General features: G+C 44.2%; 1 protein-coding gene across 2 annotated transcripts in view; it reads left to right on the top strand.

Moving 5' to 3' along the window:
- Positions 1-5,906: 5,906 nt before the first annotated feature.
- Positions 5,907-17,749, top strand: part of SNX9 (sorting nexin 9) — a 92,143-nt gene continuing 80,300 nt past the window's right edge. Inside the window, exon 1 of one of the 2 annotated variants that reach the window (XM_069598798.1) lies at positions 5,907-6,706. In XM_069598798.1, coding sequence (XP_069454899.1) covers positions 6,446-6,706 — 261 coding nt within the window. In that variant the 5' untranslated portion in view covers positions 5,907-6,445. The remainder of the gene's footprint in view (positions 6,707-17,749) is intronic. The other variant, XM_069598797.1, reaches the window with a different exon arrangement.

Raw genomic sequence — 17,749 nt, forward strand, 5'->3', positions numbered from 1 at the left:
AGCTACCCCTTCAGTAATCTCTCAGAAAGATTGTGGGAACAAGATAGCATTTAAAGATCATAAATCCACAAGCCAGCATGCAGTGAGAGATGACTACAATCATTTCACTTGATCCCCTACCTTGGTGATCAAGATTACTTCCCCTTTAAAAGGGCTTAAAAGGGTTTCTCTGGTGATTCATGCAGTTCAGGAGACCTAGGTTCAATCCCTGAGTCAGGAAGATTCCCTGGAGGAGGAAATGGCAAGCCACTCGAGTATTCTTGCCTGGAGAATTTCATGGACAGAGGAACCTGGCAGGCTATAGTTCACTGGGTCACAAAGAGCCTGACGTGGCTGAGCGACTCACACCTTCACTTTCACTTCACTTTCCCCTTTAAAAACTTTCATGGCTCAGCAGAATCTTCAGAGCTGGTTTTTTGAGGAGATATGAGTCTGCCTTCTCCCCAGGTTGCCGGCTTTTTTATTAAAAACAACTTTCCTTTCTCCCAACATGTGCCCCTCAAGTATTGATTTTTTGAGTGGCAAGCAACTGGGCTTGAGTTTTTTAACAAGGATATATATGAGGTTTTGCTGGAAAAAGTGTAGTTAAACATCAAAAGATTACTGAGGGGGTGGGGAGATGACTGCTAATCACAAATACCAGACATCTTAAGTTAATGATTTTAGTGCTTTTCTATATATGGGAAAATGCATGAATTGGGTCTTGGACTTCCCTGGTGGTCCAATGATTGAGAATCCGCCTGCCAACGCAGGGTTCACAGGTTTGATCCCTGGCCCAGGAAGATTTCACATGGCATAGAGCAACTAAGCCCATGCACCACAACTGCTGGGACCCGAGCATCTGGAGCCCACGCTCTGCAAGGAGAGCAGCCACGGCAGTGAGAAGCCTGCACATCACAACCAGAAAAGAGCTCGCACAGCAGTGAGGACCCAGCCCGGCCATAAGTCAATAAATAATTTTTTAAAAACAGTCTGGGCTCATTGAAATTATTCCTTAGATATGTGTCTTAACTATCTCGGGTCAGTGTCCAGAGCATAGACTGCTTCCTGTTGTTCCCCATCCTGAATTCCCCTCAGGGTGCACCTCTGAGTGGTGGGGAGCAGCAGCTGCTGGCTTGATGGTGGCAACATTCCTTGTTCAATGGAAGGGCAGGCAACATTCTCTTGCCACATGACCTGCCTCTTAGCTGCGCTCTGAGGTACTGCAACATGAAAGGAAGTTGCTTCAGTCGTGTCCGACTCTTTGCGACCCTGCGGACTGTAGCCCGCCAGGCTCCTCTGTCCTTGGGATTCTGCAGGCAAGAATACCAGAATGGGTTGCCACGCCCTTCTCCAGGGGATCTTCCTGACCCAGGGATTGAATCCAGGTCTCCCGCATTGCAGACAGATTCTTTACCAACTGAGCCTCCAGGGAAGCCTCCTCACAAGGACAACCTCATTTTGACTCAAGGCTGAAACAAGAATTATACTAATATTTCCTGAGTGCTTATTCTGCTAAGTCCTACAAGCTCACTAACTAGTTTAACCCACACAACAAACCCATGCAGAGGGTATTTTTATCCCTTTTGCAGTTCAGGAAACTGGGGATGAAAGAAGTAAGGTACTTAAAGTCACACACTATGTAAGCAACAGAATCCAGATCTGTTGACAGCAAAATCTGGGCTCATTAGGAAGAAAGAAGGAAAAAGAGAGAACGGGGAAGTAGCGTGGGGACTATGTGTTTTGCTGAGTCATCATAGTTGTATCTAAGAAACTTCCAAGTTTTGGAAAGACAAATTTTAAAAACAGTCATTTCACTGTGAGAAAATGAGTTTGAGACTTTCTGAACTGCAACAAGGAAGTCAATATTAATTTCTGCAGTTAAAACAAAAGTGGTTTAATATCCTGAGAGTACAGTCATAATGCACGACCGTTACTAAACAAACCCAGGGCAAGCATTAAGGGCCATTCTCTTCCCATCGCCACCAGCTGTGTCAGGAGCACAGACTTCCCAGGAATCCTTATCACTGCCTCTTCCTAGGCGTGAAAAAGAGAGTGCAAAGCCCAAAGGAAGCAGCTCTGTTGCTCTGGCTACAGCTCTTTAATTCTTTTGAAAGTGGAAGCTAGTTATAACCAAAAGTGTCTGCGGATGCAAATCAAATTTAACTAATCAATTGCGTTCTCATCAATGGGAATAAAGGAAATAACTGAACTGGGTATGTGTTAGCCTCAGTGCCAGGGCTCTGGCATCTGATGGGAGGAACCACCTCTAAGGAAGCTTGTCTAGGAAGGGGAAGGAAGGAAGGAAAGCGCATGAATGGGTGATCAAGGAAAGCAGAAGAGGAAACCAGCTACTTCCCAATTCTGCCCAGAGCTGTTTAGAATGAAGTCAACTTTCTAGTTTGGGAGACACCCCTGTTCCACTGGGCAGCTGGACTCCGTGAGATGAGACGAAAGGACGCCATGCTTCCTCTGTCCTCGTGTGGGTGGGTGGCTCCTAGCACAGTTCAGCACAGAAGCCTTTGTCCTGTTTTTAGTGGTAACTGTCTTTTTCTTCGGCGGGGGGGTGGGAGGTGGGGTTGGGAAGTGAACATCAGGGGTCCAACCCAGTGCTCCCTGCCCTGGAAGCGTGGAGTCGTAACCACTGGACCGCCATGGAATTCCCAAATCCCAAAGCTGGGATTGTCTTGACCATCACCACTGCCCTCAAAACCTCTTACCTAAAATATTTTTAATTTGAAAATGACACATTTTGGAGACTGAGATAAGAGAATTAGGCTCTAGCCTCTGCTCTGGCTTAATTCATGGCCATGGATAAGTCATTTAACTATGCTGGTCTCAGTTTTAAACCCATAAATGAGAGGATTACCATTTTATCATTTCAGGTATGTGGTAATTACCTCCAAGACAAATAAAAGCCAACCAATAACTAGAAAGTGCATAGGAGATGTGCACTTCAATTTTAAGTCACACTAGGGACTTCCTTGGAGGTCCAGCAGTTAAGACTTCCACTGCAGGGGGCGCAGGTTCCATCCTGGCCGGAAACTAAGATCCTGCATGCCTCTAGTCATGGCTAACAAAAAAAGATGTCATGCTAAAGAGCATCTAAAGCATATTATTGTAAACACAATTATTTATTTATTGCATTTTTATTAATAAACTGGGTACTGCATCTCCAATAAATACTGCCAAGTTGAGCATTTTCATTTTCAATTATACCAGTCAAAATCAACATTACCTCATAAAACATTGTCATAGAGGAATAACAGTTCTGAAGGGTATTTTTGCAAAAACATTATTGATTAATAAAACATTCAAAAGATTTGTATTGTGTAATATGTCACATTAACTTAGATGATGATAGAGATGGTGGTTTTTAAACATGGTCCACAGAATTCTTTCAAGCAAGCAAACCCAGGCAAATGCCATTGAACACTGAATATATTGCTTAATTTGTATTTCCAAAACCTGTCATCCATTCATTTATTCATTCATTTCACAAAGTATTAGCAGGGACTTATTCTGAGCTTGGCATGATGCTAGAGTCTGGTGCAAGACAGGGGCACAGGGCTTCCTCTCCTGAACTAACAGTCTGGTGGGAAAGGCAGGCAAATGAATGACAAGCTGTTGTTTCCAAAGGCAAGGAAACCAGTACATGAAATTCTGTATCAACAGAACTTGACTTAGACTGGGGACAGGGAAGATATCCCCAACAAACTCTGTCTGTTGCAAGGGTTCTGGGCAGCTCTGAAGGATGAGTGGGAGGTTAGTGGGTGTTGGTGTGGAGGAGGAGGAGGGGTGATTGGTGGGTATTTCAAAGAAACAACATCAACAAGGTAACCTGAGAGTCCCAGCACGAAATGAAAAAGTGAAGCCCCTTGTTCAAAACTATTAAAAATTTAAAGATGGCGAGAACAGAACATTAAAGCAAGGATGAGACCCTGTGAGACGACAGAGGTCACACACCCCATAGCCAGTCCTGGCCTTCTCCATGGAACAGAATGTAAAGATCAGGATTCAGGAGGATGTGGGAGGCCAGTATGGTTGAAGCAGAGCCTGGGGAGGGCAGTGCGAGATGGAGCTGAACATCAGGTTCGCATGAGGATTATGTCAGTGACTACTCTTCCAGGCTCTATAAATTAATGCCCATCTCAATAACATAAGTAGTGACTTCACCTTTATTTAAACATTTATACTAATTTGCATTGGTCATTCTGAGTTTGGTGTCAACTGGTTTTCTAAAAATGAGCCAGGTTTACAGAACTTGTCCAAGTAGGGAAAGCCTGGACTCTGATCTGCTTGCTTTCTTGGTGCCCAGGATGACTGGGTATCCAGAACTTGCCAAATAAGCATACAGAAAGGCACAGTCACAGGAGGGATCCTCACTTTGCATCTTCTTATCAAAATATGCATTGCTAAACTGCTACAGGGTGCTGCAGCCAGTTTTCAAATAGAAAATAAGGAAAATGCATTACTTACAGTATTATCCAAGTTCAAATCCTGGCTTCTCTACATATTACTGTGTGCTTAGCCAAGGGATTTATTTAGTTGTTTGTTAAAATGTAAACTTGCTTTGGGACTTCCCTGGTTGGCTGAGTGGTTTAAGACTCCACGCTCCCAATGCAGGGCACTCAGGTTCAATCCCTGGTCAGGGAACTAGATCCCAAATGCTGCAACTAAGACTTTACATGGTGCAACTAAAGATCCCACATCTCACAATACAAGTAGCCCCGGCACAGACAAATAAATAAAAATGAATATTTAAAATGTAAATTTTTTTTAAAGATAAAGCAACACACACACATATTCAAAAATTTTGACAGTAGCCTCTAGTGAATCTTCTCAGCAATTTCTTAGGTATATACAACCTATTTTCATTTTGTTCTTTTACACAAATGGATTGTACTGTACAGAATGTTCCTTTTATCATTACCTCTTTTTTTTTTTTTGGCAAAGCTGTGCATGGCATGTGGGGTCTTAGTTGCTTGCGTTAGTTTCTCAGTCGTGTCTGAGTCTTTGAGACCCCATGGACTGTAGCCCACCAGGCGCCTCTGTCCATGAAACTCTCCAGGCAAGAATACTGGGGTGGTTTGTCATTCCCTCCTTCGTGGGATCTTCCCACCCAGGGATGGAACCCATGTCTCTCACCTCTCCTGCACTGGTAGGCAGGTTCTTTCTCACTTGGGCCACCTGGGCTTCCCTGGTGGTTCAGGTGGTAAAGAATTTGCCAGCAATGCGGGAGACGTTGGTTCGATCCCTGGGTTGGGACGATTCCCTGGAGGAGGAAATGGCACCCTGCTCCAGTAAGGATAGAGGAGCCTGGTGGGATACAGTCCACGGGGTCCCAAAGAGTCGGACACGATTGAGCGACTAACAAACAGCATGATTGATAATAGCCGTAGCCCCCGAACTCAACAAACACAAAAATTCACAGAAAATGCTTTAGTACCATATCCATTTAAAACCTCTTTGTAGAAGGTAACCAGTTAAATTTCTGGAGATCAAATAGAATATTTTCGAGAGGACAAAATTTGACATTAATTGTACCGCTTTCCTCGCTTAAAGATGAATTTTGATAGTTGCCTCTTTTACGAGGTACATATCCCCATGATAAAATAAAATGTACTGTAATAATATTTCCATCAAGAGATGTCTTTCAGTCACATCTTTCGTACTTGAGCGAAAATCTTGCTATTCAACTCATTCATTTATTATTGATAACAAAGGACACACATCCAACTCTGAAGAAAAATGGAAATTTTTAAGACTTCTAAAATTTCCATTTCGGGAAACCTGTTGGGTCTCCCCCTAACCTCCGGGGCCCGGAGGCGTTTTTTAAATTTATCAGGAGTCCAGAAGGAGGTTAACGGGACGCCTCAGAACGAAAGCCCCAAGCGTCGGGGCCCTGAAGCTCCGGGCCGGGGACCACAGCCCGCGGGCAACTCCAGGCGGGCGGCGGGTCTTCCGCGAAGGGCCAGCGGACCTGGAAGCCATTGCTGCGCTCCGTGCCGGCTGCGTTCTCCACACTCACTTCACTCAGCCCCGAGCACGACCGGCCCCACAGCCATGCCGACGCGGGACAAAGACCCCGTCCGCGACTCGAGCCCGTCGTGCTGGGGGGCCCCGTTGTATCTCCACAGCGAAACACTTCAGTCGCGGTGACCGGCTGAAGGGCCGCTCGGGACTCGGCTCCCCGGCAGGCGCTCCCTCATAAGCGTGTCCCTCACTCCCGTCCACCGTCCCCACGGCGGGGCAGCCAGGCGGGACGCGGTCGGTGGGGGGACCATGATCCGGCCCGACCCCGGCCGCCGCTCGGGGGACGCGGCCCCGAGCCCTGCGACAAAGGGCGCCGGCGGCGCGGCCCGAGGCGGAGGCTCCGGGCGGGGGCGGAAAGTGGGAGAGGAGGCCGGGCCGGCCCAGGGCACCGGGCGCGCTTCCGCCGGCCGCGCCGCGCACGCCGCGGTAGATGGGAGGCTCGGCCGGCGGGGGCGGGGGCCGCGCAGCCGGGGAGTTTCAGGAACTGGAGGAGCGGGGCGGCGGCTGGAGTCGCCCAGAGCCGAGACTCGGGGCCGGGGCGGAGCCGCCGCCGCGCCGGGGCCCAGCCGTAGCTGCCGCCGCCGCCCTCGCTTTCGTCCGGCCGCCTGGGGCCGATAGCCGCGGCGCGGGAGAGGAGCCGACCGTCCCGGGCCGAGGGCGGGGGGGAGATCCGCCCGCCATGGCCACCAAGGTGAGGGGAGCGCGGCCCAGGCCCCGGGCCGGCCGCTCGGCCCTGCGGCGGCGCGGGGGAGGGTCGCGGCCGGGGGCGGGGGCGCGGGCGGCGGCGCCGCCGGGGAGGCCGAGGGGTCGCGCCGGGGCTCGGGGCACGCAGGGCGGACGAGGGGCCGGGGCCGGGGCGCGCGGGGGCTCGGCTGGGGGGTGCGGGGCGGGACCCCGGCCGCTCGCGGCGCCGTCTGCAAAGTTTGCGCCTGAGCGTGTGGGCCGCGGCCGGGCGGGAGGGAGGGAAAGTTCCCGCAGCTGCCCGGCGCCCGCCCTGAGGAGCTGCCCGCCCGCCGGGAGCCCCCGACTCGGTCCCGAGTGGAGTCCACTCTCCGCCGCTCCGCGCGTCCGGCCGCCGCCGCCGCGGGAGCCGCGTTCTCTCCTCCCTCCGCAGAGGGTGGGACCCCCCGGCGCCGCGGGCAGCTTTCCGGGGTCCGACCCGCGCCCGGCCGGACTGGGAATTTAAAATACGGGCCGGAGAGTCAAGGCTCCTGAGGAGGGAAAAAAGACCCCAGTGAAACGTCCCGCGCGCTTCCACTTCCCTCAATTTTCTTGTGTTGTGTTTTTTTTTTTTCCTCTTTTGTTTTGCTACCTTTTCGATTTGAATGTTATTTCCAGCATGAATAAAATACCAAGAGGGAAATGACTCTGCTTTCAATTACGTTGTTTGCTTTAAAAAAAAAAAAAAAGGTCCAGGCCCAAATTACGTGGTGGAACTTTGAGTCGCGCTTAGTTAATTGGCCAGGAGCGGTGGTTTGCTTATTTTACAGTATTGTCGGCGAAATTAGCGTTCACCCTTCGCTACCTTCCTCCCCCAGCTCCTTAGGGCTGGGGCGTTTAGTTCTCGACGGCCACTGACTACGGAAAGCCACGCTCCCCTCCAGGAGCCAGGGGTGGGGTTTGAGTTGACTTTCTTTTTGATTTTGGAAGTAGTTTTAGTAGTGCCCCTTTTATTAACATCAGAACCCTCTACCGTGTTTATTTTTTAAACCTCACTTCTTGGGTTGGTGAAAGCCTTAGATTTGTTGCTGTTGGGTTTTTGGTTTTGGTAGAGAGAGAAAACTTAGAAAACTGGTAAATTTAAAACCCCTTTCGAAGATCATATTGATATTTCAGCCTGTGAAATTTTGTGTTCTGTTTCTGTCTAGGTGCAGTGTGTTTTTTGCTTTTTTTTTTTTTTTTGATGGAGATTCTTATCCGGGGAACCTGTTGCCTGCTGTTACTGAAATAATTGTGAAGTGAAGTTGCTCAGTCGTGTCCGACTCTTTGCGACCCCATGGACTATAGCCTACCAGGTTCCACAGTCCATGGGATTTTCCAGGCAAGAATACTGGAGTGGGTTGCCATTTCCTTCTCCAGGAGATCTTCCCAACCCAGGGATTGAACCTGGGTCTAAGGCATTGTAGGCAGACACTTTACCGTCTGAGCCACCAGGGAAGTGGTACTGAAATAATTACTTTCTTGTTATTATTGGCTAAGCTCTATCTTCCCTGGTGGGCTCAGCTGGTAAAGAATCCGCCTGCAGTGCGGAGGAACTGGGTTCGATCCCTGGGTCGGGAAGATCCCTGGAGAAGGGAAAGATTACCCACTCCAATATTCTGGCCTGAAAAATCCCATGGACGGTGGAACCTGGTAGGCTGCAGTCCATGGAGTTGCAAAGAGCTGGACACGACTGAGAGACTTTAAATTCACTTGAGACTCTATCTTGGTTTTCTTAGATGTGATAGAACTTTGCTACCTTTTTAACATGTATCATTTCATGTTGATCTTTTTAGAAACAAAACTTTAGATCAAATATTTCTAAGGAAATTTGACTTTGAGGTTTGTTGCCAAACATTTAAATTACCAATTACACGTCGTATTTTGCACTCATCTTACAACCTTGAAGGCTGTTTATGGTAGATAGCTATTCCTTTGATGGTCAGCGTTTGATACTTTGCACCCTGATCTACTGGCCCATGTTAGACTGTCCATTCAGTGGGACTCAGCTTAGCAACTAGTGCTGGTATATATAACGAAAATTTTATCTGATACTTAAACCTGAACTTGTATGCTCAGTTGCGTCCTGCTCTTTGCAACCCCAGGACTGTAGCCCATCAGACTCCTCTGACCATGGAATTTTCCAGGCAAGAATACTGGAGTGGGTGTTTTTCCATAAAATTAGAAAGAATAGATTTTGTACTAAACTTGAATTGTGTTTATCCACACTAAGCACAAGCCTTAAAGCATGGATAAACACTTACTACTTTATTCTCTTCTCCACAGAAGGCAGGTAACAGTCATTCTTTAACCTTTCTAATCACTATTCCACATGGTACTCCTTTCCATGTTTACATTGTGACAAGCCACTTCTGGTTTCAAAAACAAAGGAGAAGCACTTACATAGGAGTCTTCCTCAGTTTTCCCACTTTCTGGTGATTCTTACATCAAACCGAAGTTTCATTTTTTTAATTGTTCCCAGAGAGTAAATTTGTCCTTGTTTTGTTTCATACTCCCTTCCGTCCATACCATTACCAGCGTCTGAGTAGTTTGAGGGTTTTCCTTTCCTTTCTTTAATTTTAATTGGTTAGGTTTAACTTTTTAGTAAGAGCGAATAAGAATATATTTTTTAGTAAGTAATACTGTCTGACTTTTAAAAAATTGGATCAAATGGCATTCAGGCTCCTGCCACAAGCATTAAGTGATGAGAAACAAACAGAATTTGTGGATATTTTAGGTAGTGTCAGAAAATGCCTTCAGTTGTCTTCAGATATAATTTTCTGATGTAATGCTCTTACATGTTTTCGTGAAGATAACAGTTATCTTTGAACTATCATGCTTTTTAGAAAACTACACTTGTATATTCACAATAAAAGAAATTATCTTTTAGGAGAAAAACTTGAATTGGCTAGTTCTTCGCTGCCAAAGAAAATTAATCAGTAACTGCACACTTGAAAGAAATGATCTGTTCTTGTTTCTAATCATTACTGAGAATGCTGAATTCACCTTGAGTCCCCGTCTTGTCGCATTTAATAAATACGACAAAAGGCTAATGTGAGTGTGTAGCCTGGACTTCTAGGAACTCCAGGTTATATTTTTACATAGTCATATGGTGGACTTAGGAGTAAATTATTTAAGGGAAAGAAATTCTTTTTCTTTTTCTTCTGCCAGGATATAGCAAAAGAGACCTGAAATAGTTAATGGAAGTTAGTCCGTAGCTGTGTAATTTAGCTGTAATTTCCATGTCACAATTAACCTTTGGAACTAATCTGAATCCTTTTGTGCTTATGTAGACACCTTTTATGTTGTTACATGTGTAGTAGCTAAGTTGTGTCCAACTCTTTGCGACCCTGTAGACTGTAGCCCCAGAGAAGGCAACGGCAACCCACTCCAGTACTCTTGCCTGGAAAATCCCATGGATGGAGGAGCCTGGTAGGCTGCAGTCCATGGGGTCTCGAAGTCGGACATGACTGAGCGACTTCACTTTCACTTTTCTCTTTCATGCATTGGAGAAGGAAATGGCAACCCACTCCAGCGTTCTTACCTGGAGAATCCCAGGGAGGGGGGACCCTGGTGGGCTGCTGTCTATGGGTTGCACAGAGTCGGACACGACTGAAGCGAGTTAGCAGCAGCAGCAGACTGTAGCCTGCCAGACTCCTTTCTGTCCATGGGATTCTCCAGGCAAGAATACTGGAGTGAGTTGCCATTTCCTTCTCCAGGGGACCTTCCTGACCCAGGGATCAAGCTTGCCTCTCCTGTACTGGCACAGGTTCTTTACTGCTGAGCTACACTTTTAGGAGTAATCATTAGAACCAAATTTTAAGAATCCCTGTTTTTGGTTTTGTTTTTTGAATTTTTCTTAAGGTCTCCAGTATCTGAAGTTTTATATTTGTTACAGTGCTTGTTTGGTTGAATGGAGTGAGGGTGTAATATTGAAAATACCAGTATTGCTCAAGACTGTTACATGATATATATTAGTGAGAAGAGTTTAGAAAGCATACTTTGTAGTGTCTCCCGAGCAAAAACTTGTTTACTGTAGAATTTTATTGAAGAAGAGAGTAGAAATAGCTTTCTAAAGGGTCTTAAAGATTTAGTTGTTTTTGATAGTTTCTTTTTTGAACAGTATGGAAAATGGTAACCGTTCAGTTTTGCATGATAGTACTATATGCTTCCCTGGTGGCTCAGATGGTGAAGCGTCTGCCTGCAGTGCAGGAGACCCGGGTTCAATCCCTGGGTTGGGAAGATCCCCTGGAGAAGGAAATGGCAACCCATTCCAGTATTCTTGCCTGGAAAATTCCATGGACTGAGGAGCCTGGTAGGCTACAGTCCATGGGGTCGCAAAGCTGTTGGACACGACTGAGCAGCTTCACTTTCACTGTATTTTGAAGTGTCTTCATAAATAGAATATCTAGACAGTATTTATATAGTCACAGAAAAATTCTATGACAGTAGGAACGTCAACCAGTTTCTTATTAAATAAGAAACAGATGAGAAAGCATAAAAATTTTGCAGAATTTATGCTGTACCCTGCTTTTATATTGACCATCCATCTGAAATTTTAATTACAGTTTTAGTTTGATTGCCCACCGGAACTTTGTGCCTTTGCGCACACTGTTCCTCTTTTCTGGAATGCTATTCTCTGGCCTTTTCACTTATGTGCCTTCTTTTACACATTGTATCTCAGCTCGAGGCATTACTGCAGAAAGCTTTCTGATCTCCCCAACCCATTACCAGGGTCACCTCCTTCGTCCAGACGGGCATCTTACGTGTGTTTCTCTGCTCACTGCTCCTTTAGGGTGCTGTCCGCCCCTGGAGGCTGAACTGTGTGTCCTCATCTGTGTATCTTCTGTATCAGACAGACCAGGCTCTTAGTAAACTGTTATTCCACAAATCAATGTTGAGTTTTCTTGTCTCCATTCCTCCCTCTCCAATTTGAAAGAGCAAAAAGATTTTCCAGTGAGATAAGTGGCTGTTAAAATGATTTATCTTCACCTGTAAGCTTTTATCCTTTTAATTGTGCATTTTAGTAAAAAAAAATTTTAAGTATGCATGCACAATGGAGAATATTTACCTACAGCTTACATATTGGCCATGTCTTTTAAATAAATCAGTTTTTACTAGTTATTACATGAGAAAATTTATTCTTACATTTTAAGGTAATTAAAACTTCACAACTTTTGAGATTTTAAAAAGAAATATCTTTAACCTGTGAATTGTTAGAAATGTCTACTTTCCAAAAGTATAAGATTTTTCTATTTATCTTTGTGTTAATGATTTCAAACTTAATTTCATTATGATCAGGGAATCTGATTGATACTAATAACACACCTGAAAATTTGCTGATGCTAACTTTATACCTAGGGTATAGTCGGGTTTTGTAAATGTTATACCTGTGCGTAAAAAGTATACATTCCCTAATCAATGTATATACATGTATTCTCTATATATGTCCATAAAGACTTATTAACTATGCTGTTCCCATCTGTATCCTAATTCTACTTAATCTGTTGTATCTAATGTCTTTTGTGTACTTGACAGAGATGTTAAAATGGTGGATTTAAAATCTTCTCTAAGGTTAGGATTAATACTATCTTCCAGGTGAATTGGACCTTTTATTATTATGAAGTGACCCTTTTTATAATGCATTTTTTCTTAAAGGTAATTTTGCCTGAAGTAATGATTTCACTGGGTTTCTTTTGATAAGAATTTATCTTTCTTTTTTTGATAAGAAATTATCTTTTCTTTTGATAAATATTTTCCTGATATATAAAAGCTCACAGCTGAATCTTACCTTTTCATCTTGTTTGGCAATCTTTGTGGCTAGAGGGTTTTGTTTGCCTTATTTGTGTTTATTCTGTGTTTGGATTTCTGGATACCATATACAGATTGACCGAGGATTCCCCACAGCCCCTCAACTTTTTACAAGGTTTGTTCCTTACCTTCAGAAGGTTTGCTCCCATACCTTGGATATGTTGTGAGTTCAGTTCAGTCCAGCCCCTCAGTCTTTGTGACCCCGTGGACTGCAGAATGCCAGGCTTCCCTGTCCATCACCAACTCCCGGAATTTTCTCAAACTCATGTCCATTGACTCAGTGATGCCATCCAACCATCTCATCCTCTGTCATCCCCTTCTCCTGCTGCCTTCAATCTTTCCCAGCATCAGGGTCTTTTCCAATGACTCAGTTCTTCCCATCAGGTGGCCAGAGTATTGGAGTTTCAGCTTCAGCATCAGTCCTTCCAAAGAATATTCAGGACTAATTTCCTTTAGGATTGACTGGTTGAATCTTCTTGCAGTCCAAGGGACTCTCAAGAGTCTTCTCCAACACCACAGTTCAAAAGCATCAATTCTTTGGTGCTCAGCTTTCTTTATAGTCCAACTCTCAACATCCATACACGACTACTGGAAAAACCATAGCCTTGACTAGTCGGACCTTTGTTGGCAAAGTAATATCTCTGCATTTTAATATGCTGTCTAGGTTGATCATAACTTTTCTTCCAAGGAGCAAGCGTTTTTTAATTTCAATGCTGCAGTCACCATCTGCAGTGACTTTGGAGCCCCAAAAAATAAAGTCTGAAACTGTTTCTGCTGTTTCTTCCATCTATTTGCCATGAAGTGATGGGACTGAATGCCATGATCTTTGTTTTCTGAATGTTGAGCTTTAAGCCAGCTCTTTCACTCTCCTCTTTGACTTTCATCAAGAGGCTCTTTAGTTCTTCTTCACTTTGTGCTATAAGGGTGGTGTCATCTGCATATCTGAGGTTATTGATATTTTTCCCGGCAATCTTGATTCCAGCTTGTGCTTACTCCAGCGTTTCTCATGATGTATTCTGCATATAAGTTAAATAAGGAGGGTGACAATATACAGCCTTGACGTACTCCTTTCCCGATTTGAAACCAGTCTGTTGTTCCATGTCCAGTTCTAACTGTTGCTTCTTGACCTGCATACAGATTTCTCAAGAGGCAAGTCAGGTGGTCTGGTATTCCCATCTCTTGAAGAATTTTCCACAGTTTGTTGTGATCCACACAGTCAAAGGCTTTGGCGTAGTCAATAAAGCAGAAGTAGATGTCTTTCTGGAACTCTCTTACTTTTTCGATGATCCAGCGGATGTTGACAATTTGATCTCTGGCTCCTCTGCCTTTTCTAAATCCAGGTTGAACATCTAGAAGTTAATGGTTCATGTACTGTTGAAGCCTGGCTTGGAGAATTTTGAGCATTACTTTGCTAGCGTGTGAGATGAGTGCAATTGTGCGGTAGTTTGAGCATTCTTTGGCATTGCCTTTCTTTGGAATTGGAATGAAAACTGACCTTTTCCTGTCCCTTGGCCACTGCTGCGTTTTCCCAATTTTCTGGCATATTGAGTGCAGCACTTTCACAGCATCGTCTTTTCGGGTTTGAAATAACTCAACTGGAATTCCATCACCTTCACTAACTTTGTTCGTAGTGATGCTCCCTAAGGCGCACTTGAGGTCACATTCCAGGATGTCTGGCTCTAGGTTGGTGATCACACCATCGTGATTATCTGGGTCGTGAAGATCTTTTTTGTATAGTTCTTCTGTGTCTTCTTGCCACCTTTTCTTAATATCTTCTGCTTCTGTTAGGTCCATACCATTTCTGTCTTTTATTGTGCCCATCTTTGTATGAGAAGTTTCCTTGGTATGTCTAATTTTCTTAAAGAGATCTCTAGTTTTTCCCATTCTATTGTTTTCCTCTATTTCTTTGCACTGATCACTGAGGAAGGCTTTCTTATCTCTCCTTGCTATTCTTTGGAACTCTGCCTTCAAATGGGTATATCTTTCTTTTTCTCCTTTTCTTTTTGCTTCTCTTTTCACAGCTATGTGTAAGGCCTCCTTAGACAGCCATTTTGCCTTTTTGCATTTCTTTTTCTTGGGGATGGTCGTGATCCCTGCCTCCTATACAATGTCACGAACCTCCGTCCATAGTTCTTTAGGCACTCTGTCTATCAAAACTAATCCCTTGAATCTGTTTCTCACTTCCACTGTATAATCATACGGGATTTGATTTAGGTCATACCCATTGTGGGTTGGTTCCAGACTAATGCCACAGACCTTCAATTGGTAAAAAACAAAATATCTGAAAACTGCAATAATGCAAAACAAATAAAAGGAGGTATGCTTGTATGTCACTTTTTTTCATGTGTGTATGTCATAAACATTTATGTTACTATTTCTGCCTTAAAGTAGTGCTCAATTTCATGACCCTCCAGAATTACAGAGACCTGAAGCTGCCTGACTGCAGTCATCTCTCCCAACACACCTGGTTGCTGCCTAGTGGTTTGGTTGTCTTATGTGCCACAAATTAGATGTTAGTTTTTTTTTTTTTTTAAATACAGTTAATGCTTACTTAGATTTAATCAACTTTTACCATATCTTTGCTTACTATTCCTTTTTACATTTCAGTTGTTTCTGGGATGTTTTTCCTTTTTCCTAAAGTGAATTCTTTGAAGTTTCCATTAGGGAGAGTTTGTTGTCGGTAAAATCTCTTACGTGTGAAAATGTGTTTTGCCTTGTTCTTGAAAAATAGTTTTCTAGGTACAGAGTTCTGTTATTTCCAGTTTCTTACTAGATTTCAAAGATACTGCTCAGAAGTTAGCATTTAATATTGTTCCTGAATAGATGGTCCGACTCTTCCCTCTGCCCATTTTTAAGACTTCTGTATCTTCAGTATTTTGTGGTACCACCTAAGCGGGTTCACGTGTGGATTTTATTTCTATAGCTTGGGATTTATTGGGTAGCTTGAATCTGAGGATGTGTGTTTCAGTAGTTCTGCAACGGTGCAGCTCTGTAGAACTTTCTGTGATGATGGAAATGTTCTACATTGGTGCAGTCCCATGTGGTAGCCTCCTGCCATGCAAAGCTAAGGAGAACTTAAAGTGTGGTTAGTGTGACCTAGGAACTGTATTTACAATTTTCATTTAAATAGTCACATGTGGCTACTAGCTAGCACAGTGGGGAGTGCAGCTAAAAATGCACAGTGACTATATTTCAGGAATGTTGCCTCTTCTGTTCTCTTTTTGTGGAACCCTAATTAGCATGAAAAGGTCCAACAGATGTCTAACTTCCTAACTTTCAGCCTGTCGTGTTTTCTTAGCGCTCATCTAGATAATTTCTGTGACTCCCACCTTCAGTTTACTATTCTTTCTTTGTTGTTGTTCAGTGGCTAAGTCGTGTCCGACTCTCTGCGACTCCATGGATTGCAGCCCGCCAGGCTCCTCCGTCCATGGGATTCTGCAGGCAGGAATCTTGGAGTGGGTTGCCATGCCCTCCTCCACAGGATCTTCCCGACCCAGGAATTGAACCCTTGTCTCTTGTGTTTCCTGCACTGGCAGGTGGATTCTTTACCACTGGTGCAGACCCAAACTCTGGCTCTCCAGGGCTTGGAGGAGCCTCCTGGGGCGGAACCCTGTCTCAACGTGTTTTCCTCCCAGAGTTTCTGCTCTCACTTCCTCTCACCTTTCTAGAGCCTTTCCTTTTGTGCTGACTCAGCATTGTGTTTTAAATGGTATTTATTTGTGTGTATGGGGGTGTGTGTCTTTTGCTATTAATATTTTATTCAGCACTTCAGAGCTTCACTCTGGTGGCAGTTCAGGGAATCAGCCTGCCCTGCATGCCCGAACAAAATCCAAGTCAGAACATCTTTATAACAGGCTGTAAAGTGAAGGGATGGAATATCTGCACACAAAGTGTTAATCTGTTATCTGGAGGGAGAATGGTGGAAAAGCAGAGTTGTTAAGCATTTTACTTGAAACCAAACCTTAAAACATCAAAATAACAGACTGGGCATTTCACTTCTCAATTGGTATTTTCTTTTTTTTTTCCTCCCCTTCTGATTATCAAAAACACATGATAGATTTAGCCCATCTTGTTCATTTTTAGGTGTCGTAAATACAGTGCTTGAGGATGTTATTCAGTATGACTCAGTTTTTCCAAGCTATTTTTAGTATCTGAAAACTAAGTCATATAGTAAGTAGTGTTACCTGCAGAGGCAGGATTCAAAAGTCACCTGTTTGTGTCAGGTGGGACATTTAAGTCAAGGGGACACAGAATTTTAGACATCAGTTAATGAAGCAAAAAATGCACTTAATCCTGGAAACGGTCGTCATTCACTGACTGCTTCCTCGGGGCGGAGAGTGAGCTCCATGCCGAGTCCTGTGCTCCACCTGGGGCCTCAGTCTAGAAGGCCTGGCCTCGCCTGGAAGCGATATTGTTTGCACATGGGGCTCCTGCTGCAGCCTCTCAAGCCAGCAAGGCTTCCTTCCCAGGTGGTGTTAATGGTGAAGAACCCACCTACCAATGCAGGAGACATAAGAGACATGAGTTCAATCCTTGGGAGGATCCCCTGGAGTCGGAAATGGCAGCCAGCTCCAGTATTCTTGCCTGGAAAATTCCATGGACAGAGGAACCTGGCGGGCTGCAGTCCATGGGATTGCAGAGTCCACCACAACTGAGCACACATCCATGCAACTCTCCCTTAAGAACTTCTTTTTCATCTTGTTTGTATTCTCACAATTTTGAGTAATGAATATTTATCGTTTTTGAAATAAGGAAGAAAACAAGTTAATTTTTTTAAACTTAAGAACTTACTGTCATTAACCAGAACCTCTGAAGCTGACTTCCAAATTTATCCACCTTCTGTTAATTTGTTTTCAATTATGCTAAGATAAAAAAAAAGTTTTTCAGTTAATGCTTATACATAGTAAGGGGCACTTCAGTAGGAAAATGCTAATATATTCAGTATTACAAATAGAAACTTAAAATTTATTTTTCTTCCTTAAGCACCATATTTTCTTATTCCAAAGGAGAAAAAGTAGGTTTCTTAAGCTTTTAAAAATGGCTAAAAACTTACTGACTAACCAGCATTGAACCTGAAGTTTTTGGAAAATTGCTCTTCTTGGTTTACCTGCCTCTCTGAACTCTTTCCCTCAGGAGCTCAAAGGGGCTCCTTTGTGAGTCAGCAGCAGTTTCTTCACTCCCCACCTTTGTAAGATTTGAGAGTGAAGAGTTGAATTTAAAATTT

The sequence above is a fragment of the Ovis canadensis genome, chromosome 8 (assembly GCF_042477335.2).
Source record: "Ovis canadensis isolate MfBH-ARS-UI-01 breed Bighorn chromosome 8, ARS-UI_OviCan_v2, whole genome shotgun sequence".
NCBI lineage: Eukaryota > Metazoa > Chordata > Mammalia > Artiodactyla > Bovidae > Ovis > Ovis canadensis.